Source organism: Acinonyx jubatus, chromosome F2, assembly GCF_027475565.1.
Source record: "Acinonyx jubatus isolate Ajub_Pintada_27869175 chromosome F2, VMU_Ajub_asm_v1.0, whole genome shotgun sequence".
Classification (NCBI taxonomy): Eukaryota; Metazoa; Chordata; class Mammalia; order Carnivora; family Felidae; genus Acinonyx; species Acinonyx jubatus.
This window is the reverse complement of record NC_069394.1, coordinates 917,273-943,190: the sequence shown is the minus strand read 5'-3', so window position 1 is coordinate 943,190 and position 25,918 is coordinate 917,273. Positions and strand designations below refer to the sequence as shown.

At 59.4% G+C, this 25,918-nt stretch overlaps 3 protein-coding genes and 1 long non-coding RNA gene across 16 annotated transcripts; 2 read left to right on the top strand and 2 right to left on the bottom strand.

The window, feature by feature from the left end:
* Window positions 1-427: 427 nt before the first annotated feature.
* PUF60 (poly(U) binding splicing factor 60) lies at window positions 428-13,118 on the bottom strand. Of its 8 annotated transcripts, none has more exons than XM_027063682.2 (12): window positions 12,984-13,118; window positions 8,319-8,420; window positions 5,916-6,011; window positions 5,709-5,798; window positions 4,711-4,761; window positions 2,417-2,578; window positions 2,237-2,329; window positions 1,886-2,099; window positions 1,616-1,806; window positions 1,340-1,475; window positions 938-1,173; window positions 428-855 (listed from the first exon to the last, which is right to left on the bottom strand). In XM_027063682.2, the coding sequence occupies exons 1-12, from the start codon at window positions 13,005-13,007 to the stop codon at window positions 556-558; spliced, it is 1,695 nt and encodes a 564-aa protein (XP_026919483.1). In that variant the 5' UTR covers window positions 13,008-13,118; the 3' UTR covers window positions 428-555. The 8 variants fall into 8 exon arrangements, with proteins under 8 accessions (XP_026919483.1, XP_026919484.1, XP_053064405.1 ...); XM_027063683.2 differs by having other exon boundaries at window positions 8,319-8,417; window positions 12,984-13,111; XM_053208430.1 differs by lacking the exon at window positions 12,984-13,118 and adding an exon at window positions 12,635-12,747.
* On the top strand, window positions 5,021-8,251 carry LOC113600518 (uncharacterized). Its single transcript, XR_008292730.1, has 3 exons — window positions 5,021-6,269; window positions 6,697-6,794; window positions 7,596-8,251. It is a non-coding gene; the product is annotated as an uncharacterized LOC113600518 (long non-coding RNA).
* On the top strand, window positions 12,376-17,480 carry LOC128312872 (translation initiation factor IF-2-like). Its single transcript, XM_053208433.1, has 2 exons — window positions 12,376-13,648; window positions 17,228-17,480. The coding sequence occupies exon 1, from the start codon at window positions 12,376-12,378 to the stop codon at window positions 13,327-13,329; it is 954 nt and encodes a 317-aa protein (XP_053064408.1). The 3' UTR covers window positions 13,330-13,648; window positions 17,228-17,480.
* On the bottom strand, window positions 15,334-24,205 carry NRBP2 (nuclear receptor binding protein 2). Of its 6 annotated transcripts, none has more exons than XM_027063690.2 (18): window positions 23,845-24,203; window positions 23,187-23,309; window positions 23,010-23,111; window positions 22,798-22,912; window positions 22,591-22,648; window positions 22,410-22,504; window positions 22,259-22,282; window positions 22,105-22,188; window positions 21,964-22,019; window positions 21,772-21,867; window positions 20,590-20,722; window positions 20,359-20,461; window positions 20,186-20,236; window positions 19,976-20,111; window positions 19,132-19,185; window positions 18,969-19,032; window positions 18,811-18,866; window positions 15,334-18,724 (listed from the first exon to the last, which is right to left on the bottom strand). In XM_027063690.2, the coding sequence occupies exons 1-18, from the start codon at window positions 23,965-23,967 to the stop codon at window positions 18,656-18,658; spliced, it is 1,542 nt and encodes a 513-aa protein (XP_026919491.2). In that variant the 5' UTR covers window positions 23,968-24,203; the 3' UTR covers window positions 15,334-18,655. The 6 variants fall into 6 exon arrangements, with proteins under 6 accessions (XP_026919491.2, XP_026919492.2, XP_026919490.2 ...); XM_027063691.2 differs by having other exon boundaries at window positions 22,591-22,631; window positions 22,798-22,887; window positions 23,845-24,199; XM_027063689.2 differs by having other exon boundaries at window positions 22,410-22,631; window positions 23,845-24,204.
* Window positions 24,206-25,918: the final 1,713 nt, after the last annotated feature.

Below are 25,918 nucleotides of genomic sequence, written 5' to 3'. Positions count from 1 at the left end.
ACCGAGCTCCGCGACGCTGGCCGAAGGCTTCCGGAGGTGCCGCCCGGGCCCTTCCCTGGGATGGGTCCCGCGACCACTTGCTCAGCCAGCCGCCCCTCCCACCGGGACCTGGGCTCCCTCGGGGCAAGGCGACCAGCGGAGCCGGTGCTCCACTTCCGGGCCGACTTCGTCCCGGGGCGTGAGGTGCTCCGTGCCAGTCTTCCGGCACTAAGCCTGCACAGGCGATGCCAGGACCGCGGAGCAGGAGAGCCCCACTCTGTACGGGGGCTGCTCAGGGCAGGATGTAACCAAGCAGGCCTTGATGAGCACTGCAAATGCCTTCCTCCCGTTTTCCAGCAGGCCTGAATTCAAGGCCCCCTCTGCCCATCCCTTCCCCCAAGCTGACTTCCGGGAGACAATAAGCACAGGACCACTGTTACACAGGGACTTTCGGGGCCAACAGCATCTGCACCTTTATCCCCACGCTGGGTGGCTAGGCCTGAGACACCAACAAATCACTCTATAAAACCCAGAGGAAACAAGGAGCAAGTGCAAGTCCAGGGAATAGGGCCAAGGTCACGCAGAAAGGTCACTGTTATCAAAACGCTCCTGGTCATACACTTCAGCCACCACCTTGCGGCCAGCAAACCAGCGCCCATTGAGGGCCTGGATGGCCTTGTGAGTCTCGGAGGCTATGGAAAACTCCACAAAAATCTTGACGATGATCTCTGCGTCCTCCTCCTCGCCCTGCTTCTCCTGGTATATGATGACACGGTTCACAGCACCAAACTTGCCACACTCCTCGGTCACCTCCCCCTCCAGGTCATCGTCGATGTCCTTGGGGTCCACCATGTTACGCAGAACCATCACCGTGGACTGTGCAGGGGAGGGGACAGCTGAGAGCTATGGCTGGCTGGGTCACCCTGCCCCACCCACCCCAGTGGCCCCAGATGCCCACCTCCTGCTTTCGGAGCAGCTTCTGCATCACCATGTGGCGGGCGCTACTACCGGAGATGCTCATGTGCTCCTGCTCGCTGAGCATCTCTGGCCGCTCCGACTCAGGAAAGAGCTCCTCCTCCTCCTTCTCCTTCTTGGGCTCCAGGAGACCCAGCGTTGGGGGGCTGGCCAGGATGGGGTTCACCACTCCCACAGAGGGGATGGTGACCGGAATGGGAGGCCGGGCTGGGGTCACACCTGCAGCAAATCCACCAGGTCCACTGGTCACTCCCCCGTCTCTGCCCTTCCCAGGAAGGAGTGAAGCACCACCTACCCAGGCCTGAACCATGGCCTGTCCTGGCCACAGAGGGCTACGTGCAGAGGGGCAGGAGAAGAAGGGAGGCCCTGACCCACCCAGGCTCACCTGTGATGACTCCTGGCGCCTGGGCAGCCATGACAGCCTGGGGCAAAGCCCCCAGAGGTTGGGCCAGAGTCAGTGCAGGGGACACCAGTCCAGGAGTGGCCAGGGTACCCAGCACCGCTGCTCCAGCCACTGCTTCCTGCAACTCAGAAAGCCACCACACTCAGTCCCCGATTTGGCTGCCTCCACTCAAGACCACCCAAAGAGCCAATCCCCAAAGGATGAGGGAGAGAGGAGCTGTCACCCACAAATGAACCATACAACTGCACCAGCCCTCACCTGAGCTGTGATCTTGGCTGTGGCTGCAGCTGCGGCCACGGCAGCAGCAGGTGGGAGGCCTCCGGGTGTGGCAGGTGTAAGCAGGGGCATGGGGGGTGTGACAGCCTTGCCCACCCGCAAGTACTGGCCACCCAGATCAAACAGGTTCATGGAAGACACGGCATCCTGGGATGACTGGGCCTTCTCATACTCTGCAGGGCAGAGGCAGCAGTGAGGGTTAGCCCCAGTGCCAGGTGGGCCCCACCCTCACCTCAGTCTCCCCAAACTCACCAATGAACCCATAACCCTTGTGCTTGCCAGTTGTGGGGTCCCGGGCCAGTGTGCAAGATTTGATCTTGCCAAAGGCCTCAAATACGCTCTTGATGTCATCGTCGGAAAGATCCTGGTGCACAGAAGCCACGTAGATGCGATTGAAAGCTCGCGCCTCCTCAGCCAGCTGGTCTATGATAGGCTGGGCCTGCCCTATATTGCTGGGTCTGCCCACCTGGGAGAGAGGCAAGGGACAAAGAGTCCCCAGTCAGCCCAGGCCTGGCCACTTCGGGCTGCTCTGCGTCTCCCAGGGGACTGAAACTAGAGCACACCCGATGTCCCGGCCCCGAGGCCCACCTCCTTGGCCCCTACCTTGATGTTCCTGCCTCCTAGCATCACTGAGTTCATCTGCTCCAAGGCGAGCTGCGCAGCTTCTGGGACCTCGTACTCCACAAAGGCAAAGCCCTGGACACGTGAATGTGTCTGTCGTTAGGCGAACAGGGCCCAGGGTGGGGGGTGGGGCGGGGTGGGGAGGGGCAGACTAAATCTCACCTTGTGCTTCATGGTGACGGAGTCCCAGGACATGTCAATGCTCTTGATGGGTCCGAAGGGAGCAAAAGCCTGGCGAATGGTGTCCTCCCCAAGCTCATAGTAGATGGAACCCACGTAGACCCGACACATGATGGCCAGCGCCCGCTGCCGCTGAGCTGCCATCTGGAGCAGGACACAAGGGGAGAGAGAGCCACTGGCTTGTGAGGGGGTTGCAAGAGGCTGGGCAGCCCACTCCCCTCCTGGCCCACCTACCCAGCTCCGCTGTGGGGAGAGCTCCCCACATGGCAACAAGGTGCAGGCTCAGCTCCTGCAGTCAGGGGAGCAGGGGTCAACAGGACCCTACCCCCCAGGAAGGAAGGCCAGGCCCAAACGCAGGACACGGACGCACCCCGGCCCATCCAGGTCCTGGGCAGACTGGCAGCAAAGCTGACAAGCGGCTGGGAGGCAGGGCTGCACGCCCTCCCACCCTGCCCACCTTCCAGTCTGGGGGCCAGGTACCCCAAGCTGGGCTAGAAGATCCTCCCAGGGTCCTGGTCAAGTGCTCTAGCAGAAGAGGGAAGGGGAAGCCATCCAAGCTTCAGGGACCCACTGGTGTGGAGGCAAGAGAGGGGGCAGAAGACAGGGCAGCTACTGCCCAGAAGAGAGCCCAGGGGAGGAGGTCAGGAGCCCAGATGGGGGCTCCCTGCAGAGACAAAGGGCAGCTGCTCATGCAGGGCCAACTCAGGTGGGGGCTTAGCATTTGGCAAGCCCCCCAGTGTGTTGAACACCTGACAAAAAAGGGCTGGCTGGAGCTCACCCCTGCAGCCCCAAGGCCCCGCCCCCAGGAATGTCAGAAGGTGGCAGAGCTGCCAAAAAGAGAAGCCCCAGGGCTCCTTGGAGCAGGGAGGGAACAGGCCCAGCGGGCCCAGGACTCTGCTTGGGCAGACGCTGCCTCTGCGCCGGGGCAAGCTTGGGCCCAGGGACCTCCCCATGCCCCTCAGGGACAGGGTTCCCACCCCCGCCACCTCACACGTGACGTGCCAGGCAGGGGGGTTCCCAGAGCCATATGCAGTGGGCGGCCAGGAGGAGCTGGGCCCCGGGGAAGACATCAGAGGCCCAGGGCAGGCAAAGAAGATGGGATCCTGGCTCTAGTCCCTCCATAAACACGGGCTCCCCTCACCCTCAAAAGGCTCCCATAACCAGAGGCTAGTTTAGTTTCCCTCTTTAGGCACCAACCGGCCTCTTATGTAGACCAGACCTCCCCCTCCCTCAAAGAGGAGCCTAAAAATCAGATCCATGTGTTCCCCCAACTAGGAATTTCCCCCCAAATGGGACTGCCCTCCTCAAACTGGGCTCCTGACAAGTCGGCCTCAGGCCCCTGCAGAGACCAAGGACCAGCAAAGGTGGAACTACGTCCCCTCTCGCAGCAGACACCCCACACATACACCATCTACCCCTCAGGTCAAAACCCCCCAAGATAACAGCACGTCTCCTCTCCAGGGTGGGCTTCCCAACAGCAGGTGGGCCAAGAGCCCTCCTCCCTGACGTCTCCCCATAGACAGACACTCCTCAGTGAGGACGTCGGGTCTGTCTGGCCCTCAGACAGGGCCACATCTCCCTTGTGAGAGCAGCACACCCAGGGATGACCCCCAGGGGATGGAGCAGTGTCTCTTTCCCAGACTCCTCCGCCCACGGCAGCCAAGGCCACAGCCACCGCCTCTGCCTCCTCCCTGGCCCACTCTGGGCTCAGCCCCTGCCTGCTCCCTGGCTGCATGGCCTCTACCCCTTGCTGACAGCCAGGCCCAGAGGACCAAATTCTTGCCCTTCCCTCTCCTGCTTGCTTGGGACCCCCCAGCCCCCCGCCCCATCCATCCATCCTCCCTCCAGGGTCTGATGGGGCCGGGAGTTAGGACTCGTCTCTCCTCAGGGGCCTGACCCCAACCCAGGAGCCCGGGCAGCCTGGAGACCGGCAGAGCTGAAGGCCCAGGCGCTGCGCCTCGTGCGTGCAGGCGACATGGGTGAAGGTGGGCCTGGCGTGGGCAGCTGCCCTCCTGGCCTGCTGCCCTCCGCAGTTACCTGGCCGGTTAGTTTTAAGGCGGGACCTCAGAGCAGATGGAGGCCTCCCCAGGGGCGGTCCCGGGTGGGTGCCCGCCCACACCACTGGCCCCGCCACGCCTGGCGCTCTGCTGCGCTCGTCCCGAGCTGGCGGGCAGGGCCGGCTAGGGGAGCAAGGTCCCCAGCACGCGGGCTGCACTGCCCCCCTCTAGCCCTGACTAAGGACATGAGCCCCGGAAGAAGTGAGCATTTCTATTGACCGATTGCAAAGGTGAGAGAGGATCTCCAAAGCCCATTGTCACTGCTGCCATCTGAAAGACAGTAAAGACAGAGTTCAGTCTGTTGGAGCCGAGCAGTCTCCCGCTCTTGTCACACCTCACGCAGACAGCGGCAAGGCCCGGAGTCCCCGCCCTGCCAGGGAGGCCCGCCTGCCTTCCCAAACTGCCAGCCAACTGGCCAGCCGCCGGCACCTGCCCAGGGGGGGCCTCAGAGCCCCAGGTGCCCCGCCCCGCAGCCTGGCCGGCGGGGCAGAAGGAAGGGAGGGGGAGGAGGGGGGGAGGGGGAGGAGGAGAAGGAGGAGAAGGAAGAGGAGGAGGGTGCGGACGGAACAAGGTGAAGAGCCAGGGCATCTCCTGGCAGTGTGGATATCTGAGGGCCGGGCAGGGGGGCAAGGGGCTCGAGGCCCAGGCACCAACCAGTCAGCCTCTCCCTGGCCTCTTCCCCACAGCCACTGCGGCTTCCAGTCACAGGGCCAGAACAAGGCCCTGTCGGAAGTGCTCCCAGCCTGTCCTGTCCGTCCCAGACCCCAGTCTGGGTGGTCTGGGCTCACTGCAGGGGTCGGGGCCTGACACCTCTGATCCGAGGCCATGGGGGGTGGGGAGGAACGCCCCTACATGCTGCACCCTCAACTGGGCGCAGAGGCGACCTGAGGCAACGCTTTCAAGTCCAAGAGGAGGAGCCAACTCAGGGTGCGGGGCAGGGCTACAGACAAGGGCGGGAAGGGGCCGCGGGCACTCAGCAGATGGGTAAGGCTGGGCCACTCGTGCCTCACGGAGAAGCCTGGGCGTCCCAAGAACGAGTCCTTGAGAAAAAGAACCGCGACACCTCGCGGGGACGGCCACAGGCACAGGAGGAGGAAGAGAAGGAAGAGGAGGCGGGTGGCGGGGAGGGGCGGGCGGAGGCTCCCGGCCCGGGCGGGCGGGGCCGGCCTCAGGCGGAGCCGGCACCGAGGCCGGAGGGCGGGGCCCGGGCGGCTCACCTGCAGGTTGGTGAGCTGCTGTTGCTGGTGCGCGATGGTCTGCTTCACCAGCACGCTCTTGATGCTCTGCTCCATGGCGTACTTCTTGGCCTGCGGGAGAAGGTGGTGAGGAGCACTGGGGGGCCCGGCCTGCGGGAGATGCGCTTTCCTCCGCCACCTGCTCCCCGCCCCCGCTGTGTCCTGGTTCCCCAGCAGGTACACTCTCACCTTCTGGAGGGCCTCTTGCTGCTCGGGCGTCAGAGGAGGCAGTCCCAGCTTCGCGGTTGTGTTCTGCCCGTTCTCCATCTTGATGGAGTCCGTCCCCTGGTAGTGGGGAGCGGGAAATCATTAAGAATAAGCTCAAGGCCACCCCACGTGGCCCCAGGAACCCCACCCCACGTGCCTCCCCCTACACCTGCACGTGGCCTCGGGCCCAGTCCGTTCCCAGGGACAGACAGCTCCTAGTCACAGGCTGTCCCTGGCCTGGCCTAGATATGCGTCTGCCCCTCTGCCATCCCTGTGCCTGTCCCTAGTCAGACCTCTCCCAAGACTCCTGAGCAGGACACACGCTGAGGAAGGCAGGTACGTCGGGGCCCGTGGACAACCCTGAACAGTTCTGGGGCCCAGGCCACAATGGCCTCCTCACGAGATACCGAGACAGGCAGCGAGTAGTAAGAGGGGCCCATCCCTTGGAGCAAGCGTGACCCCAGAACCTCAGGCCCACACGGTGCAAGAAAGCTGGCCTTAGCCATCCCTTATAAGGAAGAGGGGCCATGGTTCTCTGGATGTGCTGGGACTCCTCATTCCCGGACTGCCTGTCACCCACCTCTGCCCTCCACACCGCCCTACAGATCCAGCCATGGTCACAGACTCAGCTTTCCTGATTGGGTGGAGTACCAGGGACTACTCAAGGAGCAAGTGTGGGAAAGGGCCTCCCTCCCAGCATACCTTCAGGCAGCACCCCATCCCCTATCCCTGCACACTTGAAAACCTGGACTTGTTCTCCCAGGCCACCACAGCCCCAAGGAGGACTCCAGTCCCCTGGGAAGAGAAGCCAGGAGCAGACCAACCACAGAAGAAAAGTGGACCTGCCAGCACCCTAGCCAGGTGAGCATGGGGACCAGGAGACATTTTGGGGAGGTGTGGGGCGGGGGGAGCAGGCACAGCCTGCTGCAGACCAGAGCGAATGCAGCTAGGATTAAGGTTACATTCTTTCTGCCAAAATACATTTCTAAGTTGTGTGCAGGCGAAAGAATACAGTTCTGTAAGCAAGAAAAAAACCACAGCCATCAGACCAAAGAGTATGTGTCTCAGGAGTCAGACCACACCTGCCTGCCCAGGAGCTCAGAGGGCCTGGGGCTACCCCAGCAACCGCAAGGATGGACCACCACCAGCCCCCTCCAGAGGGGATGCTCTGCAGCTCCCAGCACAGCCTTGGGAGGGACAGCAGAGGAGACAGACAGACCCCCCCCCAGCACAGGCATGATGAGCAAGGACATCAGAGGAGGCAGGAAGGGGCCAGCTGACCCAAACCCCAGGAATCCCCATCCTGACCAGCCCAAGAATTAGGTTTCCAGCACAGGATCAAAGGGCAGAAGGGGCCTGGAGGTCCCTACTCTGGCGACCCAGTCTGGCCCAGAGGCTTGTCCTCTCCACCCTCCCGGCTGGCCCCAAGCCAGGTTCTCCTTAGTGAGACAAAGGCAAGAGTGCCAGGGGCTGTGACTCTAGAGCAGGCTGTCACCATGGTAACCAATGCCAACCCCCTTTCAGCCCCTTAGAAACTTTTCAATCTCCTCTTTGTCTTGGTAAACAAAAGGCCCTTCTCTCATCAATCAGGGCAGGGGAGGGCTGGCTAGATGGACATCCTGGCCCCTCTGCCCATCTGCTTCAGCCCCCATAACTTCCCAGGATCCAAGCTGCATATCACGGCCAAACGTCCCCTGAGTGTGTGGGGGCCCGCAGGAGGGTCCCACTCCAGCAGGCCCCCAGGCCACCTTGTTGAGCCCCCACTGGAACCCGCTGGGGGCAGGCGCTGCCATGGAGAAGCACAAAGAACCCTACTGCCCAGGGACAAGGACTGGCTCCACCTCCTATAGGACAAGCTCTCAAGGACAAAGAAACCGGAGCAGGACGAGATCTGCCCAGACCCACTCTGCAGTCTGGCCCGAGTCCCATGCAGACCCCATGCTCTGACTTACACATGTTCTGCTTCGCTATTTTATCTAAATTCGAGGTCTGAAGTGAAAATCTCTGTTTCTGGCTCTTAACACCCATCACACTCTGAAACGGCACATCTGCCCTCTTCTAGGACACCCGTGGTGAAGGGCTTGCAGTCGCTCTGGGTCAGCCCCCAGCTAACCATCATCACTATCTGCCCGACGTCTGAAGACACAAGGCTGTGACCCACCACAAAAGCAGGGCAGATGCTAAGGGAAGAGCCAGGCCTGAGGCCGGGTGGTGAGGGGACAAGACAGGCGCCTGCACCCAGAAGGTAGAGAAGAGTCCCTAGAGCTCCTCCCACCCCACCCCCACCTCTCTAGGCCCAGGGACACGCAGGCGGGCGGGCGGGCGGGCGGGCAGGCAGGCGGGCAGGCGGGCAGGCCTGAGGGCAAGGACGGTTAAGGTCAGTACCTGTGGAGGTTTCCATTTGTCTCCCGCTGCCACCACTGCCGCCGCCGCCGCTGCCGCCGCCGCCGCTGGCTCGGACCCCCCTCCTTGCTGGCCATTGACCTGCTGCAGGCAGGAAAGAGATGTTGTAACGGACAGTTATAAGACCCACCCACCCCGGCCCTCTCTCCCCTTCCCTAGCTAAAGGCCAAGTGTCCATGGACGAGAGAGGCAGCAGAGGCACAGGACAAGACCAGCTCTGGCTTGGCCCCTGAGCATCCGACAGTGTCCCACTCCACCCCACACTGCCCATTCCTCCAGGACACCTGCAGCTGATCAGGGTCCTGGCAAAAGGGGCTGGCCTGTCAGAGTCTAGGGCAGCCCGGAGTTGGCAATGAGTCACCAGGAAAGGACAGGACAGAGGATAAGAGCTCCTGCCCCATGTCGAGGAAAGGCATCCTTCCCTAGGTCTAAAACTGCCCTCTGGCCACACAGCTGAGGTCTTAAAGATCAGTTCCTTTCCTGCCGGCAGTCTGGGCCAGGCCACAAGGGATGACAGGGGGCACAGCTGGCCATCCCCCACATCCCCCCCTGAGGCAGACAGCGGAACCTCTCTAGCTGCCTGCACACACGTCTGGGCCGGCCCCACGGCTCAGCATCAGTCCCAGTGCCTTCCACAGGCTCTGGCCAAGCCCACACCCCAAACCCTTCCTGAAGACACCTCTGAGGAGGGCTGTTCTCCGAATAACAGGCTCTGGTACGTGGTCTGCACACACAAGCCTCCCTCCCCCAGCAGTCAAACTGTCCGGGGCTGTCTAACTTCAGGGAGGGCAGCTGAGAGCTAGGCCATACTCCACACCCAGAGGGGCATGGAGCCACTGCCATGCAGAGACAGCCCAAAGGAGAGAACAGCTCTCAACTCAGCTCAGCAGGAGCAAAGACAGGCCACGGGCAGGAGGCAGCAACGATGGGGGCTGGGGGACTTGGTGGAAGGGCCCGGAGACCTACTCCACCTTCTCAGGCCGCACAGCGGGAACTGAGAGCAGAATACACTTTCCCCACTCCCAGCTCACAAGACCCACAGACATCTAGGAACACAGGGGACAACCACGCCTACCCTGGGAGCCCTGTGCACAAAGCCAGAGGCTGGGCTGACTTGGTCAGAGCTCGTCTCAGGCCCTCTATCTAGCCCGAAAGAAGACGGCAACAAAAGCCTGTCTGTGCTGGATACACGGCCAGTGGGCACAGGAGCTGTGGCTAACCCAGCCCTGCGCCTTGCCCAGAGCTGCACCACTCAGTTGCTGAGCTCAGCACCACTGCTACTTAGAAACGATGCCCCACAGAGAGCCAAAGGATGGGGGACCCTTGTGGCATGGTCCCACCGGCTAGGTGTATGGCAGCTGGGGTCAGGGTCCATGTCTGGCTTGCCTCAAAGCAAGAGTTGACTTCAGGTCTGCGAAAGCAATCCAGCACCTAGGCCTGTGAACAGAGCCAACCCGAGGGCACATTTATCAACGACTTCTTGCTGTCTCAAACTAATATAACAGCCAACATAGGAAACAGGCCACTGCTGAAGGTAGTACACGACTCAGAAGAGACTTGTCAGGAACAGTCAGGCCGACAGGGGAGACCACAAGGAACATGCCACCACCTCCTCGGACACCAAGGCACGAGTCCCACAGAGCCCACAGTTCTGCTAAGAAAGTGTGGAGAAAACTGCTGTTTATGATCACAGATGGCCACGTGCTGTCACCCTCTGGCAATGAAAACAGGAGGCTTTGCAGTCACAGAGCTCCCTGTCATCAGGCAGCAGTGCCTCAAAGGGTGAGAAGTCCCCTCTGAGAGGCAGTGCAGCCCTGTGATTCTGGGCCCCAAACTCCAGCACTGCCACTGCTCACCGGCCTAGGCTCAAGACGAGTACTTCCATCAGAAATGCCAGAGAAGTTAAAGTAATTACTTAACGTGTCCAAGACTCGGCCTCTTCAGGCCTGTGTCCCGGGGCTGGCGAGCAGGTTCAGTGAGTCACCCCGTGTAAAGTACTCAAGGCTCTCCCGGCACAGAGCAAGCAGCTCTAGGTCTCAGCCATTATCAGCACTGGTACAACACCCAGCGTCAAATCCCCAGAGCAGAGCCACTGCAGGACGCCCTCCGTCTGTTCAGTCCTCTTTACACGGTGCCACGTGGCCTACCAGACGGCTGGGTTCTGTGCTGGGCACTTTGCAGCAAAAACAAGGCAAGTGGCACCTACATAAGAAGACTGCTGTGGTTCATGAGCACAAGAAAAAACCACCAAGCGAGCGCAGGATGCGAAGAAAGGCACCGAGGATGCTCCGCTGCGGCAGCCAGGGAAGGCCGACGAGGTAGGCGCGGACCATCTTCAGAAGGAGAAGAAAGCACCGGTGCCCACAGGGAAGGGAGAGGGTCTGGCGCCCCTGCCACATAGATGGAAACCAAGAGGAATGGCTCCAAGTAGGAGTGAGCCCAGTGGTCACAGGTAGGGAAGAATGGAGCGATAAGTCACAGACACACGATGCCACCAGAAGACCACGCCCCTAACGAGAAGGGGCTGTGGCCTGTTTCTGCAGCCAACAGGTGGAAGGCACAGAAGGGACAAGCGGCACTTCCGCATCTTCCTGCGTCCTTCCCCAGTGATCGCTGTCAGCCCAATTCGGTGCCACTCTATCCTCACGTCCCACAAGAGCTGAAGCCACATCTCAGGACAGCACCTGTGCTGCTCAGCATGCACGGACCACGGGACAGAACAGGCTCTCACTATGCCCGACCAAGACAGTCAGAACACAGGCTGTCTAGAGAGCCATCCACTGGAAAGGTTAGAAGAGGAAAACGTGTCAGACCACAGCCTGGACCTCACTCCCGGAATCTGATGTAAGCCTGAGACTGTACGGTTTTCGGACACCCACCAACCTATGTACGTGTCAACCTCTTGAGAGAATTCGAATGAGCAACAAACACCCCTACGGAAAACCTCGGTTTGCGGGACTCAGACTCACTGCCCGTGGCCACCTCTACTGTGAGGCCACCTCTGTCTGGCACCACGCCACAGCACAACTGAGCCCAACTCATCCCTCAGTGTCCGTGAGTGCAGGGCGCTGCCAGCTCCAGCCTCCGGCACCCACCGAGGCCAGCGCTCGGTGTCCATGCTGCCGCTGCAGGAGGCTTGAGGGAAACCAGGCACCCACTCTTCACTGGCTTCTCCTCCTCCACATTCCACACTTTCCCAGGAGTCTGGGTCCTCGTCTCCAAGCCTCCCTCTCCTTTGCTGTCCAATTCTAACCACTGTCCGGGACAGTCGCCAAGTCCTCTATCTCCGTCTCTTTTCTAACTTCCTCTCAGGCAGGTCGTTTGCTCCTGTGGTTTCAACAGGGAGCGGGACACGGTAGAAAGAGGACAGTCAAGTTAGCAAGGTCAGAGGATCACACGCTGGGCTCCCCTCACAAGCGGGGGCCTCCCCCCACCCCCCAGCCTGTTCCTGTCCCAGTGACTCCCAGTGACATAGGTCCAGCCTCCCTCATGGGTGTCGGCCCCCAGCAGAGGGCCTGGCCAAGATCTAGTTCTAACCTAAGTACACTCCCTGACCTCAGGTGTCATCCCCATCAGTCCAGCCTCCAGCCACCTGCAACAGGTGCCTTCTCTGACAGACCTCACCATGTCACCGTGGGTATGGATTAGGGGCAGGGTGTAAGGTAAATAAAGCAACGGAATGATGTTGTGCAAGGCCCAGGAGAACAGTCATTTAAACCGAATAGGAAGAAAAAAGGGTCAAGGGAGACTTCACCATTTAGTGTGGTGTATATAAGCGTTCTCCATCAATGCTAATCGCTCCAGGTGACTGAAAGGTAGGTGAGCACTGAGCAGGGGAGGGAGAGGCTCCTTCCGCTGGATGTCTACACCACCCTGAGCACAGGTCCCTCGAGCTGACAGCATACATGGGCCCCGTGGGTGGCAACGGTCCTCAGGGTCCACCAGACCCCAGAACGGGGCCGGGGCTACGTCTAGTTGCCCACTGTGCCCCCAAGTGCTCGGACAGAGCCTGGGGCAAAGAAACTGCTCAAGAAAAGTGATGCGAGAGCACATTCTCTCCTTCCTGGATAAGGAAGCCGGGATGGAGTCCCTGTTAGCTGGTAACCACTTCCCGCGGAGCATCAGCGGAGAGCAGCAGAGTCGCAGCTGTGGATGCAAGGAGCCAAGGCCACCACCCTTCCCACCGGGCCAAGATGCCTTCCTACAGGCCCTGCACTCCTGGCGGCCCGTTCCCACGGACAGGAGAAGACGCCATCACGGCCAGGAGCCCCGCAGTCAAGCCCCGGCCACAGGCGCACCCGTCGGCAGAAGGGTACGACGGCCGCCCGGCTCCGCCCTGAGGCTGCGACTCGGCGGCGCGACCCGAGGCCGCTCGCGCAGGCCCGGCCGGCCGCCCCCCGACCGGGCCGCGCTGGGCGCGCCTCACGGCCCCCAGACTCCGACCGCCGGAAACTGTAGCCCGCGAGCCGGAAGCTGCGGCCGCGGGCCCGGCCCCGCCTCGCGCCCGCCCCCGCCTCGCACAACCGAGAGCCGCGGGGGCCCGGGAGCTAACGCTGCGTCCCCAAGAGGCCTTCGGCGCCCTGGACCGGCCGACGACCCACTCCCGCCGACCGAGCGGCGGCCTGCGCTCACAGGCTGCTCACTTACGAGAGCTATGGTCGCCGTCGCCATCTTGCGTCCGTCGCGGCCGCCGCGCGCCCCACACGCTCCTGCTCCCTCCGCGGTCTCGCGCGATCTGGGTGCCAGCGGATGCGCCCGGAGAAGGAGGGAAGTCTCGCGACAAAAGGCCCCTTCGCCCTCGACGAGGGAAGACAGAGGAATGAGCTTCCGGTGTGGGGAGGGACCGTTAAGGGCCGGCGGACGGGGCGGGGCCGGGACCGTGTGGGCGGGGCCGGCGGCGCGCACCTCTTTCCCGGTTGCCTCACACATCTTGTCTTTCGCAGCGCTTACCCTTCGCCGGCGGAGGGCCGTCCAGGCTCAGTGTGTCTGTTAGCCCCTCGCTTCACCCTCCTGCCCCTCCTCCCGCCGCTGCTCCACTTTCCTGCCTCCTTAACAGAAAAACGGGTGATGTGTGTGTCTCCTGCGTCCCCGCTCTCACCCAAGAGGCAGGACAGAGGAAGTTTGGATCCCCTCCAGGGCTGAAGAAGTCCCATCTGCCCAAACGATCTTGTTGAAAGAGGTCACGAAGAGTCGCCATATTTCAGAGTCAGATTTCAAGTTACATCTTCTTTGCGTCGTGCCATCTCTGAAGTCAGCATGCGCCTACCAGTGAATGATGTGCCTTCGTTTAATTAGCCTCATTCTCTTTCCTAGTGAGTCATAAAACAGCAGTGCATCTTGAAACTGATGGCGTCATAGATTCAATGACATGCAGTCGGTAGAACTGGCATCCAAAAGACAGGCTTGTGAACCCATCCAGTGGGACGGGCCTGCACCCAGAGTCCCCATCGGGGCCTTGAGCTGCCCTAGACGTCTGCCATATGTCACACCCAGCCCCAAGACCCTAACACAATGAAGCCACATCTGTAAGCTCAGTGAAATTGTCAGTCCAACAACTTCGGCCTACCTGAGGCAACAAAGTGTCTTTCCTAGTTAGGCAGGTCTCTTCTCAATCCTGGGAGGCTTTACCGTCTAGTTAAACAGGGTTGAATATTTTCTTCATACCCCTCCCCTCTAAAATGATAGAATTTTATAAAGACAAAAACCCATGAACACAGAAGTGAAATATTGTGGAACCGGAGGAAGGTGGAGAAGGGGGTCTGTTTAGCCACCTGGAGGTTAGCATCTGAGGGGTCGTGTGTGAAAATGCAGCTGCAAGAAAGAGGAGACCCCCAGGACCTCTATCCCTACTGGCAGTGGCTGGGCTGTCAGAGCAGAACCCTGTTCTGAAAGGGAGTGAGATTCTTGCCCTGTCCCCACCTCCACCCTGGCTCGAAGTCTAGCCCTCAGCATGTGCCCACCACAAAACTCAGAGCTCCTGTCTGCAGTAGCTCCTGGCTCAAAAGAAGACTGGCAGCTGGAGGGTGCTCAGGAGAATGGCCTGGCTAGATCCCTGGCCTCAAAGCTCACCAGGCAATAAGCCCCACCATTAAGATCACATCACTCTTAAGAGCAACTGGACAGCCCAGGATCACCAGACACCTAAGGAGAAGGAACAAAAATGGAAATGGAAAAGGAACTCCGAAGGAGCAGAGACAATAAAGCAAAGAGAAAAAGAAGAAAAGCTAAACTCCTATCCTCAGATGCTAGAGAGGATGTTGCATCCAAAATCAAGAACAAGCGATATATTGCACACCTGAAACTAACACTGCATGTCAGCTAACTGGAAGCAAAATAAGAACTTTTTTAAAAAAGAAAAAATCAAGAACAGGAGGCTATAAAGAAAGAATATTCAGCAAATGATAAAGAGTGCTTACAAATGAAAAATATGGGAGGAAAATGAACAATTCAGTAGAGGGTTGAAAGATAACAGTTGAAATCTTCTAGGATGTATAGAACAAAACCAGATAGGTAGAGAAGATAAAATGTAACCATAATCACACTGATCAGTATTCTTCAGTGCTTAGAACTGGACTGGCACTTCAGTGGCCTCCATGATAGAGAGGGATGGGTGAAGTAGTGAATGGGCTGGGACTTGCCACCACCACCACTGCAGGGGGGGGGGGGGCACAAGCACCACTGTCTGGTGGCAGCTTCCCCTGTGACATTTGACATTGACGTATAAGGCATTCAGAGTGCTTGTGTTCTGGGCACTGTTCTCATTACTTTACAAACATTACCTGTGTGATCTTTACAATGATCCCATGGAGTGGGTACTGTTATCATCCCATTTTTACAGACAAAAAAGTAGGGGCACGATATCATACCTCAGGAAGCGGAATGGCCCCACAGCCTATGCCCTTAACTACCGTGTATTGTGCCTCTCAAAGCTCAACATCTAAATAATAAAAATTCCTCAAAATAAGGAAAGGGGAAAGTCAACCAAAAAAAAAAATTTCCTAGAACTGAAGGATTGGGATCTCTGGACAACAGATAAAAGAGAAGTTTTAAATGAAGAACTATCATTGAGAATTTCCAAAGGGAGGGAGAGAGAGGAAGAGGAAGTGAGAGAGACAGAAATCACAAGGGGTCAGAATTCAGAAAGGCATGAGAATTCTTGGGACTAGAAGAAAATCACATGATACTCTCAAAATCCTTGGGAGGAATAATTTTCAACTTAGGCAAACTTTTGTGCCTAGCTACACTAACAAGCAGATGTAAGAGTAGGCTAGGGACAAATAGGCAAAGACTCCATAACTTCCCATGTACCTTCTCTCAGGAAACTTGGAGGATGTTCCTCCTCAAACAGAGGGTGAAGGAAGGAGGATGAGAGCTAAGGATCAAGTCAAAGGAGAAAGGAGGTGCTCCAGGATGCTGGTGAAGGAACAACTAACTCATGCTGAAAGCTGGGTCACAGGCCCAAGAACAAGCAGCCTGGGGCAGAGAGCTGGCACAGTGGGGGCTCTGGGAAAAGATGAAACTGAGCAGTCAGTTATGCAATGAATCTCAAGTGTTGAGAGGTTCACACTTCAGTAGGAGAATCTAAGAATGAATTCATGAGACATGTATAGAAAACTAAGCAAACCAAAAAATAAGGCAATTATTAACTCCAGGCAAAACAAAAAGTTGTGCAAGAAAGCAAATATAACCCTAGGACACCTTGTTCTCTGCTGAGACCTGCAGTAATGAAGCTGTAATAATACCCACCACACTGGGATGATGCTGGGTCAGGAAACTGAGGCTAGTGATCCTGCTCTTCTCCCAGGACACCAGCCGGGGAAGACCTTAATGTAGAAAACCCAATAAAAAGCAGTAAAAGCATGTGTCATTTTGTGGAAGATGGGTTTTACACGCCTGAAGAAATAGCTAAGAGTTAAATTTGGAAACAGAGTTGGAGACTGCATTGGTTATTTATTGTTGGTTAAAAAAAAATGCATTCCACTTTTAAAACGATATGTATATAACTTTGAAAAGATAAAAGTTAAAATGAAAACCTCAACATAAGCATGATTAAATGGAGCCATGATAGTATTGATATTTTTGCGTTCAGTTTAATCACGGGTACAATCTGGGCGCCTGGGTGGCTCAGTCAGTTGGGCATCCGACCTCGGCTCAGGTCATGATCTCGCAGTCCGTGAGTTTGAGCCCCGCATCGGGCTCTGTGCTGACAGCTCAGAGCCTGGAGCCTGTTTCAGATTCTGTGTCTCCCTCTTTCTCTCTGACCTTCCCCCATTCATGCTCTGTCTCTCTGTGTCTCAAAAATGAATAAACATTAAAAAAAGAATTAAAAAAAAAATCACGGGTACAATCTGTTATGCATTTGACACTCAAATTATTTTAAGATGATAGCATTAGAATTTCCAACTGGACGTGTAAGTTATTTTAGATTTGTTATTTAAGTTGGAAGATGTAAGAATTTGGATAACTTTGTAGAGTATTGGGGTGTTTAAGACAACTTGAGATTCACCATGTTTGTACATTTAATTTATTTGAGACACCTTGGTAACTTGGTTTTGGTTTGGTTTTTGGTTAGGGCAATGTGGTAGGTGGAGAAAGGACACCTTCCCTCCAAGATGTCCGTGCTGTAACCCCAGAACCTGTGAACGTTACTTTATATGGCAAAAAGGATTTTGTAGGTATGATTAAGGAACCTTGCGGTAGGGAGATTATTCTGGATTATCCAGGTAGACCCAACCTAATTACATGAGGCTTTCCTGGCTGCAAAAAACCAGACAGACGGTTCATGAGAAAGACTTAACTAGTTGTTGCTGGCTTTGGAGATGGAAGATGGGTACGTGAGCCAAGGAATGTGGTGCCTGTGGAAGCTGACAATGACCTTCAGTTTCTTTCAGGGCAAGAAAATGGGGACCTTGGCCCTACCATTGCAAGGAAATGAATTCCTGCCCAGCGCCCACAGCTTGCACCATGCCTGACACCTGCAGACCCAAGCTGAAGGAACAGAAGATGGAAACCTAGGAAATGGCTCTAGGCTCCCCTAGAACTTCCAGAAAGGAACATAGCCTTGCTAGCAGCTTGAGTTTAGTCTGGGGAGACCTGTACCAGACTTTTGACCTGCAGAACTATAATAAATTTGTGGTATTTTAAGCCACTAAGTCTGTGGTAAATTCTTATAGCAACGACAGAGAACTAATGCAACCGTGGGCTTTCCTGATTTGATACTAGAAATACTTAAAAAGGAATCTGAATGCACCAAACGTATATATGCGATTTAAAATGTTTAAGAATGTTTAACTCAATTTGAAGATGGAGGGGAGGCAGTCTGGGAGAAACGAGGCCAGGGCAATGAGGGGTGGGAAGGAGTTGAGTGGGAGAGACGGGGAATCAGGAGCTGACAGTCTCAGGACCTGGGAGGCAGCCACCATGGGAAAAGGTGAGGGAGGTAACAAAGGGGGTAATGGATTTGAGAGGAGGCACAGTGAAGAGCGGGTATCTGCCTGAGCCCAACCTGTCCAGGCCAGGGAATGGAAAAGAGCCCTTTGGAGGGGGGGGTGCAGGGACCAGAGAGTATCTGCAGAGGGCTGGCAGATCCCTGTCTCCGAGCAGTGGAACGTCTGAAGAGGGCTCCATGGCGGGTCTGCACTGGGCAGCGGTTGGAGGGCTGTGCAGAAGCCACATCAAACTATGAACTTGGGCCCCTGGAAACTTCTCTGTCAACTGCTCCTCCTGCCAGGTTGTGGCCCTGTCCTGTGCCCTGCACTGTGCCTGACGTCTGCGGGTGTGGTGCCACTGGCTTAATGTGGGGGTTCCTCACGTGGGTCTGTGGTTCCAACAGGGGGTGGAGCATTTCCCTGGCCAGACATCTGTCCAGGACACGGGTCCCCCACCCTCAGCACTGGGCTTCCCTGGGGGGCAGCCTCCCCCATGCTGAAGGTACAATCACTAGCCAGATAATCCTGGGGTTGGGGGAGAGCTCTTGGCCAGGAAGTGGTGGACACGGGAAGGGATTCTGAGTTGTGGAAGCTGGCTAGGTGGGGGGGGGGGGGGGGGGATCCTGATCCTAAGGACATGTGGGACCTAACGACTCCCCTGACCCCCAACCTAGGCTCCTTCACCCCCTGATCGTCCCCCTGTAGCTCCAAAGCCACCACCTTCCCCACCCCACTCCAGGGCCTCCTTGGAAGCTGTAGAAGGCAGGTGTTTGGTCATCAGCCCCCAGCATGTAAGCAGAAGACAGCCCCTGGTCCTCTGAACCCTGGGCCAATGCTGAGCTTCCCCATGTGGGCTGCCGGGGCTGGTCCCTAGGGGCTGGGGTTGGGAGGTCACGGCTGAGCTCCAAGGTACTTGAGGAAGGTGCTTTCCAGGAAGGCAGCCAGCTTGGTCCGGTCATCCTGCAGGGTGGGAGGAAGGCGTGGGGTGACAGAGGGGTGCAGACTCTGCTGTGCCCCCCTCCCAGCTGGCTGGGCTGGCCACACACCTCGTGAACGAAGCCGTAGTGTACCAGCTCGGCAGCAAGGTCCTGGGCACTGTCCGCTGAGGCAGGGACACAGGCAGGGGTGGGGCAGAGGCGTGAGGCCACCGCCTGTGCCCACACCCGCACTCATCCCTGCCCGGGGCCCCGCCCACCCGGCTTACTTGGGAGCAGGTCGTAAGTGAGCTGCCGGTGCAGCCGGTCCTCCAGCACCAGAAGCAGAGTGAGCTGGGGAGGCAGGAGGGCGTGGTTGGCTCCTAGAGTCCACCCCATCCCCCACTGCCCTTACCCTGTACCTCTGCGGGTCCCAGCGCCGGCCCTGCTCACATGCCAGCGGGCCTTGTCCTCACTTCTCTCCAGGTTGCACTGCATCTGGATCACCTGGGGATAGGGGCGGATCAAGGTCACCCTCAGAGGCTTGACCTCAGCACTGAGTACAAGAGCAGATGTCACCTTAGGGGGCCCAGAAGGAAGAGTAAGGACTGGAAATGGGGGTAAATCTCTAAGGAGAGCCTAGAAAGCACATCTCACGTCACATCACATCACATGAGTGGTCTGGCAAGTTAAGGAAAACTTCCAGAAGAGTAGACACCGAGTCTGGGCAATGAGGGAGAAACAGAGTTTTCACAGGTGGAGAGAACACCTCAATAAGGAGACAGCTGGGACAGCGGTGGAGGAGAGGGGTCAGGAGGAACATGAAGGAGCAGACGCAGGGGGCGCCAGCAGGGCCAGGCCTCAGAGCACCTGGGAGTCATGTTGAGGACCCCCCACCATCTCTGTGGGCTGCTTTGGACATTAGCACATGAATCCTGGCTGCACTGTGGAGGGAAGTCGGGGGCTTAGCAAGCCAAGGGCAGGGAAGCAGAGATGCCTAGGGGTGGATGAGATTCCCAGATGGAGGCTGCTTGGAACACAGCAAGGATGGGGCAGGGATGGGGGGCTGGCAGGCAGGGGGTGGGGGGGAGGCAGGGAGCAAGGGGAGGGGACTTCAGGGGGCAAGGAGCCTCTGAAAAGGGGGTATCCTGGCTTGTCTCCTACCCCCAACAAAAGGGGCAGCCGGGAAGAGAGCTGAGCGGTGGGGGGGGGGCCGCTCAAAGCGCCTGAAAAGGGACCCCTGTGGGCTGTGGACAGGCCTGAGGATGGGCACCATGCAGCAGGAGCAGGGGCTCACCTTTCTGGTCTCTGAGTCAAAAGGTTCCGGTGTCGGGGTCTTGGCCTTCTGGGTCTCCTCAGGCGGTGGCGCCAGCACCCGGGGAAGCCCCAGGGGTCGAGCAGCGGCAAAGTTCATCAGTGGGTAGATCCCATTCCTGGGGATACACTGGGGTGGCTGGGGGCCCAGGCCTGGTAGCCACCAGATCCCCAAACTTAAGACAGCTCTCACCTGACATCCTCCAGGAATTTGTCAAGCTCCAGGTAGGAGACCTCTGAGTACCTGGCATGGGGGTGACAACCACATGAGGGCAGCCAGTCTGCCCCGCTGGGGGAGGGGGGGTGAGGACAGGACTGGGGGAGGGGCTGGCCGAGAGCGGAGGCCTCTGGGCAACAGGCACTCACCGCCACTGCAGTGGGGGCCGGGGCGGCCGGGGAAGCTCCGCCAGGACTGCATTCAGGTCCACCGCCTTGGTCTTTTCCTCCACCACGTTCTCAGGCATGAGGTCTGCAGGCCGCAGGAGCAGTCAGGGCAGCGCACCCCGAGCCACAGGTCCTGCCAGGGCCCTTCTCATGTCCCGCCCCCCCCGCCCCCCGCCAGGCCCTTGGTGCACCCCCAGCCTGCCTGCCCCTCACATTGGTGCTGGAGGAAGCAGTGAGCCGCCAGGAGCTTCAGGGAGTGCACTTCGAAGAGCACGCGGTGGAAGAGGAGGTTGTGGGCTGAGGGCCGCCGGCTGGGGTCCCGGGCCAGGCAGGAGAGGATGAACTCCTGGGACGTGGAGGGGAAAGGCCGAAGTGGGTGGAGCCTCGGTGCTGTGGCTCCACAGGGCGAGGAGAGGAGGCCCCGGAAGTCCCCAGACCCCAAGAGTCCCGTCCTCCAGGCTCTTGTAGGTCAGTGTGGCCTAGCATAAACCCCCCTACCCACAGACTGCCCCTCTTTTGATTGCGTCCGTTCAGGCCCAACTCCAAAGATGACCTTCACAGCTCTCTACCCTACTGTACACATGTCCTCTGTCGCCTCTCATATCTATTCCGGGCCTACTTCTCACCAGCCTCATCTAGTCCCATCACTCCTTTTTTTTTTTTTTTTTTTTAAGTTTATTTACTTAATTTAAGAAAGAGAACACACACACACACACACACACACACGTGTGTGTGAGCAGGGGAGGCACAGAGAGAGAGAGAATCTCAAGCAGGCTCCACACTCAGTGAGCAGCCTGACTTGGGCTTGATCTCACAGACTGTGAGATCACGACGTGAGCCAAAACCAAGAGTCAGATGCTTAGCCGACTGAGCCACCCAGGCTCCCCAAGGCCCTATCACTTCTGACCCCAGAAGCCATGTGGTCAAGCCAGACAGTCTAGAGAGATTGTGGCTACAACTACATCCCCCTACAGCTCCCTACTCCCCTTCTCCCCTACCCCGCCCCCCCCCCCCATAAGCTGGAGCCACATCGCCTCTACCTTGTTTCCTGGAGGCCTAAAGGCAGGGATGTGGGGTAGAACACTGGGTCTGCCACTTCTCCCAAAGCCTTGGGCAAAGTACTTGGCCTCTCTGAGCCTCTTTCTCATCTCCAAGACAGGCACAACGATGGTGCTCACACGAGGAGCATCCCTGTGGTCTCCCCGTCCTTAGAACGCGCCTCAGAGCCTTAGGGCGGTGGGTAAGGCCCTCCCGCGGGCAGGCCTTTGGGCACCGGGGCTGGCATACCCCTCAGCGGCACCGGCCCGCTGCACCTCCAGGCCTGCTCGAAGCACCTTCCTGGCCCTTACCTGGAGCACTGAGAGTCAGCCGGGAGGGGCAAGGCAAGGTGCTTACCCGCATGTTGGGGTCGCTGAGGGAGTGCCTGGCGCGAGTGATGGCCTCCTCTGTGACCCGGGTGTCTCCATTGGCTTGGATCTCCAGCACAGCCATCTGGGAGGCAGGGCCAGGTCAGGCGTGGAAAAGAGACAGCACAGGCAAGAGGCAGGGTGAGCTAGCTGGGAGGCCACAAGGCCACCGGGCTGGTACCTCCAGTGCACACATCCCAAAGGAGAAGATGTCCACGGCAGTGCCATCAGCAACCTCTGGAAGTGGGGGAGCAAGTCAGGCCGGGTGCGGCACACGTGGTGTTCGCGGGGGACAGCTGGGGCGCCTGGATTCTGGACTCACCGCCGTACTCTGGTGGGAAGAAGTGCAGGTTCCGTGGTTCCTCACGCTCCACGTGGATAGGGCTTCGGAGATCATCTGGGAGCGCTGTGGAGAGAGGCGAAGATGAGCAGGCTGGCCTCTCCATGCCCCCCATCCCCCTGGGGCCCCCACGCACCATTGGAGAAGATGCGGTGCCACACTGCACCCGCCACCGCAGGGAGAAAGAGCAGGCGTCAGTGTGGTGGGGCTGCGTGTCTTCTGCCCACGGCTTCCGGCAGCCCCCTCCTCCCCCTGCAGTCCCCCCCCACCCCCAACCCCGCCAGCACCAGAGCCAATCTTGATGAGGCCATTGTGTTGTATGAAAATGGTATCGCTGGTCAGGTTCCCGTGGATGATGGGGGGGTTGCAGGCGTGTAGAAAGCTGCAGGGGGAAAGGAGAGCACGTGTGGTCGGGTCAGGGGTCACTGGGGGCCGTAGGCGTGTGGCGGGGTGAGCCCAGACCCTCACCTGAGCGCCGACAGGATCTGTGTGCACCAGCGCTTCCAGGCCTGGTGGCGGATGGACTCTGTCCGACCGGTGCGGGAGAGGCAGCTGGGCCTTTGGCGCCCACCCTGCACCCTCACCTCGCATCCCTGACCTGGCCCCGGCCCGTTCAGGTCCCCGGAGCTGCCCCTCACCCAGCTCCCCAGCGCAGCCCTGTCCCACTCCCCATACCCGGGCGTTCATGGCTTTGTGGTTTTTCTTGGTCTTCTTGAGGAATTGCTTGAGGCTGCCTGACGACACGTACTCGGTGATGAAGATGACCTGTGGGGCGGGCAGGCTCCGCCAACTGCGGGTGGATCGCTGCCACCGCCCCACCCCCACCCGGCCTGTGGCCACATCCCACCCTGTGGTGTGCCCGTGGTGTGCCCGTGACCGTGGCTCACCCGTGCCCGGGCTTCCGAGGCATCCAGCCAGTGTTTGTGCAGCTTGACAATGTTGGGGTGGTCTACCAGCGCCAGCTGCTCAAACATGGTCTGGATCTTCTCCTGGGAAGGGGGGTGCGGTCACGGGGTGGTGGGGGTGGGGGGGCCGCAGTCGCTCGAGGGGTGGGCAAGCCTCACCTCATGGGTTGCGAAAGCCTTCCTGTCCCCGAAGTGCAACTCATTCCACACCACCTCCACCCCCTCCTCAGTGTCCATGGCCAGGAAGGTGCTCTGGACCCCTGGCATGTTCCCCTGGTTCACCTGGCATTGGGGGAAGGGCGTATGAGTGTGCTGATCTGTGTCAGGAGACAGAGTGGGGGCTTGGTCTCCACCCACACCCTTGGAGGGGGAAGCTAGCTTGGGGTGCTGGCTCTAACCCCCTCTAGGGGAAGCTGCGGGACTGGAGGCGGGTTGGGCTCTACCGGCCAAGTGGTGGTATCCAGGGGCTGGGCCAAGGAGATTCCGAGAGAGGTTCAGGGGATTCAGGATGGTGTTGGGGCGGGGGGTGGGGGGCGGCTGGTCTGGTCACAGAGGCACGGGGAAGTGGTCCTGGGAGGAGGCTGGACTTTAGGAAATTGGGAGGGTCGTCACCAGGGCATGGGGACCAGACCAGAAGGGTGCAGGGGCCGCCCAATTAGGGGGCTGTCTGCGCGAGGCCGCGGAGAGGTTTCTGGCCTCCCGGCTTGCCCAGCGCTCCCACGGCCCCGCCGTGGCCTCCCGGGCCCTCCGCCGGAGTTGGGCGGTGACCACCCTCCCCCCCCCCCCCGCTCCCCCCTCCCCGCTCCGCCGTGCCCACCTGCTCCCGCCGCTTCTGCCAGCGGCCGCAAGGGCTCTCCTCCAGGATGTCGCTCTCGTCCTCGCTCTCATCCTCCCGCTCCCGCTCCCGGCCCCGCCTCGGCGCCGGCTCCGGAGCCGCCATGGCTTGGCTGGCCCAGGCCGCCGCCCTCCGTGGTTTCCGCGGCCCCGAGCCGCCGCCGCCGCCGCTCCCAGCCCGCCCTGGCCCAGAGCCCAGACGCCCAGGCGGGAGCGGAGCCGCCGACTGCCGCCGGGAGCCCGCGCCCTGCTCCGGGAATTGGGAGGCGCGGGCGCGCGGCCAGCCGGGGGTGGAACCCGCCCGCCCCTCCGGAGCCGCCTCCTGGGGCCGGAGCCCTAATGGAGATTCCTGGCCGAGGGCAGAGCCCGCGCTGGCCCCGCCCACTACCGAACAAGGCCACGCCCCGGCCACACCCCAGGCCCCATGAAGGTGAAGGCCCCGCCTCCCGCCTCCCGCCTCTCGCCTACCCCCCGCCCCCCGCCCCGCTACGGCCACGCCCCATCTGAGGCCCTGAGCCCCAGGCCCCGCCCACCCCCAGGTAAGGCCGCGCCCTTTGGCCCCGCCCCACCCGAGGGGTCGCCCTGGGCCGAGACCCCACTCGCGAGCCCCATCCCATGTGAGGCGCCCTCCCAGGCCGAAGCCCTGCCTAAGGACCCGCCCCAAGGAGTCCGCCCGGGCTGAGGCCCAACCTATCCGGACTACAGCCCGCGCCCCGGGCGTCCAGCTCCGGGCGGGGTAAGCCGCTCCTGCAGCAAGCCTCCGCTCTCGGCTGCGGCTGCGGGCAGAAGAGGCCACGCCGCCAGCCGGAGTTCAGCGAGCCGACCTCAGGGGGTTCGGCGCCGGCCTGGAGCCGTGTACGTCGGGTCCTCCACGGGCGCTCCGTGACCTGCATGGACCGGGCCCGGGCCTCCGGGAAACGCCCCTGTGCAGCTCTTGGAGCCGCAGGTCCTTCCCGCACCGCTTGCCCACCACCCTCGCGCGGCACCGCGGTTGTCTCCAGGCTTCCGTCCCAGGGTGGGCCCAGTGTGGAGCGCGGCCTGGGGGCTGCTCCCCGAGGGTCTAGAAGAGGACCTGGGATGGGGCATCTGGAAGGGCCACTGAAGTGATAAACACACCAGCAGGCTGACCGGAAGACTTTAATTCATGATCACAACCCGCCCCTCCCCCCCCCCCCCCCATCCCGCCTGCCCTTCTGGGCTTGCCTTTCACTTGCTCGGTCACCTTCCCACACTCCAAAATGCCAATTTATTCTCTTCTCTTGCCGTTCTGCTGATGGCTCCCCTGGCACAGAGGAGCCCAGCGTGGGGAGCCCCTCCCTCCTCACATGCAGCGCCTTTCTCTCCAGGAGGCCCCCGGTGACACCCTCTGGCCATGTCAACAAGAGACAGGCTCTCGAATTCTTGTCCAAAGGCTCCCTTTACCCCACACCTCCCCACTGCCTTCCCATGGTTTCACCCTGTCACAGCTGCTGATTCCTCACCCCAACTTCATCATCTCTTTCTAGAGAGAAAAGTGGTGCACGCACACGCCTGCCTCCTCTCACACTCGAACCCCAACCTTGAACTCTTATTTCTGTGTATAGGCCTTCAGCCCCACTGGTGTATCAGAGTCAATAGGGACACTTCTCTTTTCCCCAGATGCTGCTGTGGATGACATCTGACTGCTTCCAACATCCCTGTTGCTGTCAGGCTTCTATGACCAGCTTTGCTCACCAAGACCACCCAGCAGCTTGCTCCCTGTGTCCCAGCTTCCCCCCCAGGACCCAGCAGTACTTTGAAAATGTCACTCACCCGCTCACTACTCCATATAATGAAGAAGGAGACCAGGGAGGACTGGCCCTTTGTCCCAACTGCACACCCTTTAATTAATGACTGAATTACCAAGCTCTTCAAGCAGTCTTTGAGTATGACCTAACTACAGTGTTCTTTTATTACTATTTCATTTTAGAGAGACAACGAGTGAGCACCATGGGGAGAGGGGGAGACGGAAAGAGAGAGGGGAGACCTTTTTTTAATGTTTACTTTTGAGACACAGAGAGAGAGAGAGAGAGTGGGGA

Coding starts and splice junctions, on each gene's coding strand:
- LOC128312872 (XM_053208433.1), top strand. CDS start 12,376: ATGCGAGAGCACATTCTCTCCTTCCTGGATAAGGAAGCCGGGATGGAG.
- PUF60 (XM_027063682.2), bottom strand. CDS start 13,007: ATGGCGACGGCGACCATAGCTCTC. Junction 2,579..4,710: donor CTCTCTCACCTTTGCAATCG/GTCAATAGAAAT, acceptor GTCCTGCTCCAG/ATGGCAGCTCAGCGGCAGCG. Junction 2,330..2,416: donor CCGTCACCATGAAGCACAAG/GTGAGATTTAGT, acceptor TCACGTGTCCAG/GGCTTTGCCTTTGTGGAGTA.
- NRBP2 (XM_053208431.1), bottom strand. CDS start 23,967: ATGGCGGCTCCGGAGCCGGCGCCGAGGCGGGGCCGGGAGCGGGAGCGG. Junction 22,888..23,009: donor CCTCGGAAGCCCGGGCACGG/GTGAGCCACGGT, acceptor CCCGCCCCACAG/GTCATCTTCATCACCGAGTA. Junction 22,283..22,409: donor CCTCATCAAGATTGGCTCTG/GTGCTGGCGGGG, acceptor TGGCGGGTGCAG/TGTGGCACCGCATCTTCTCC.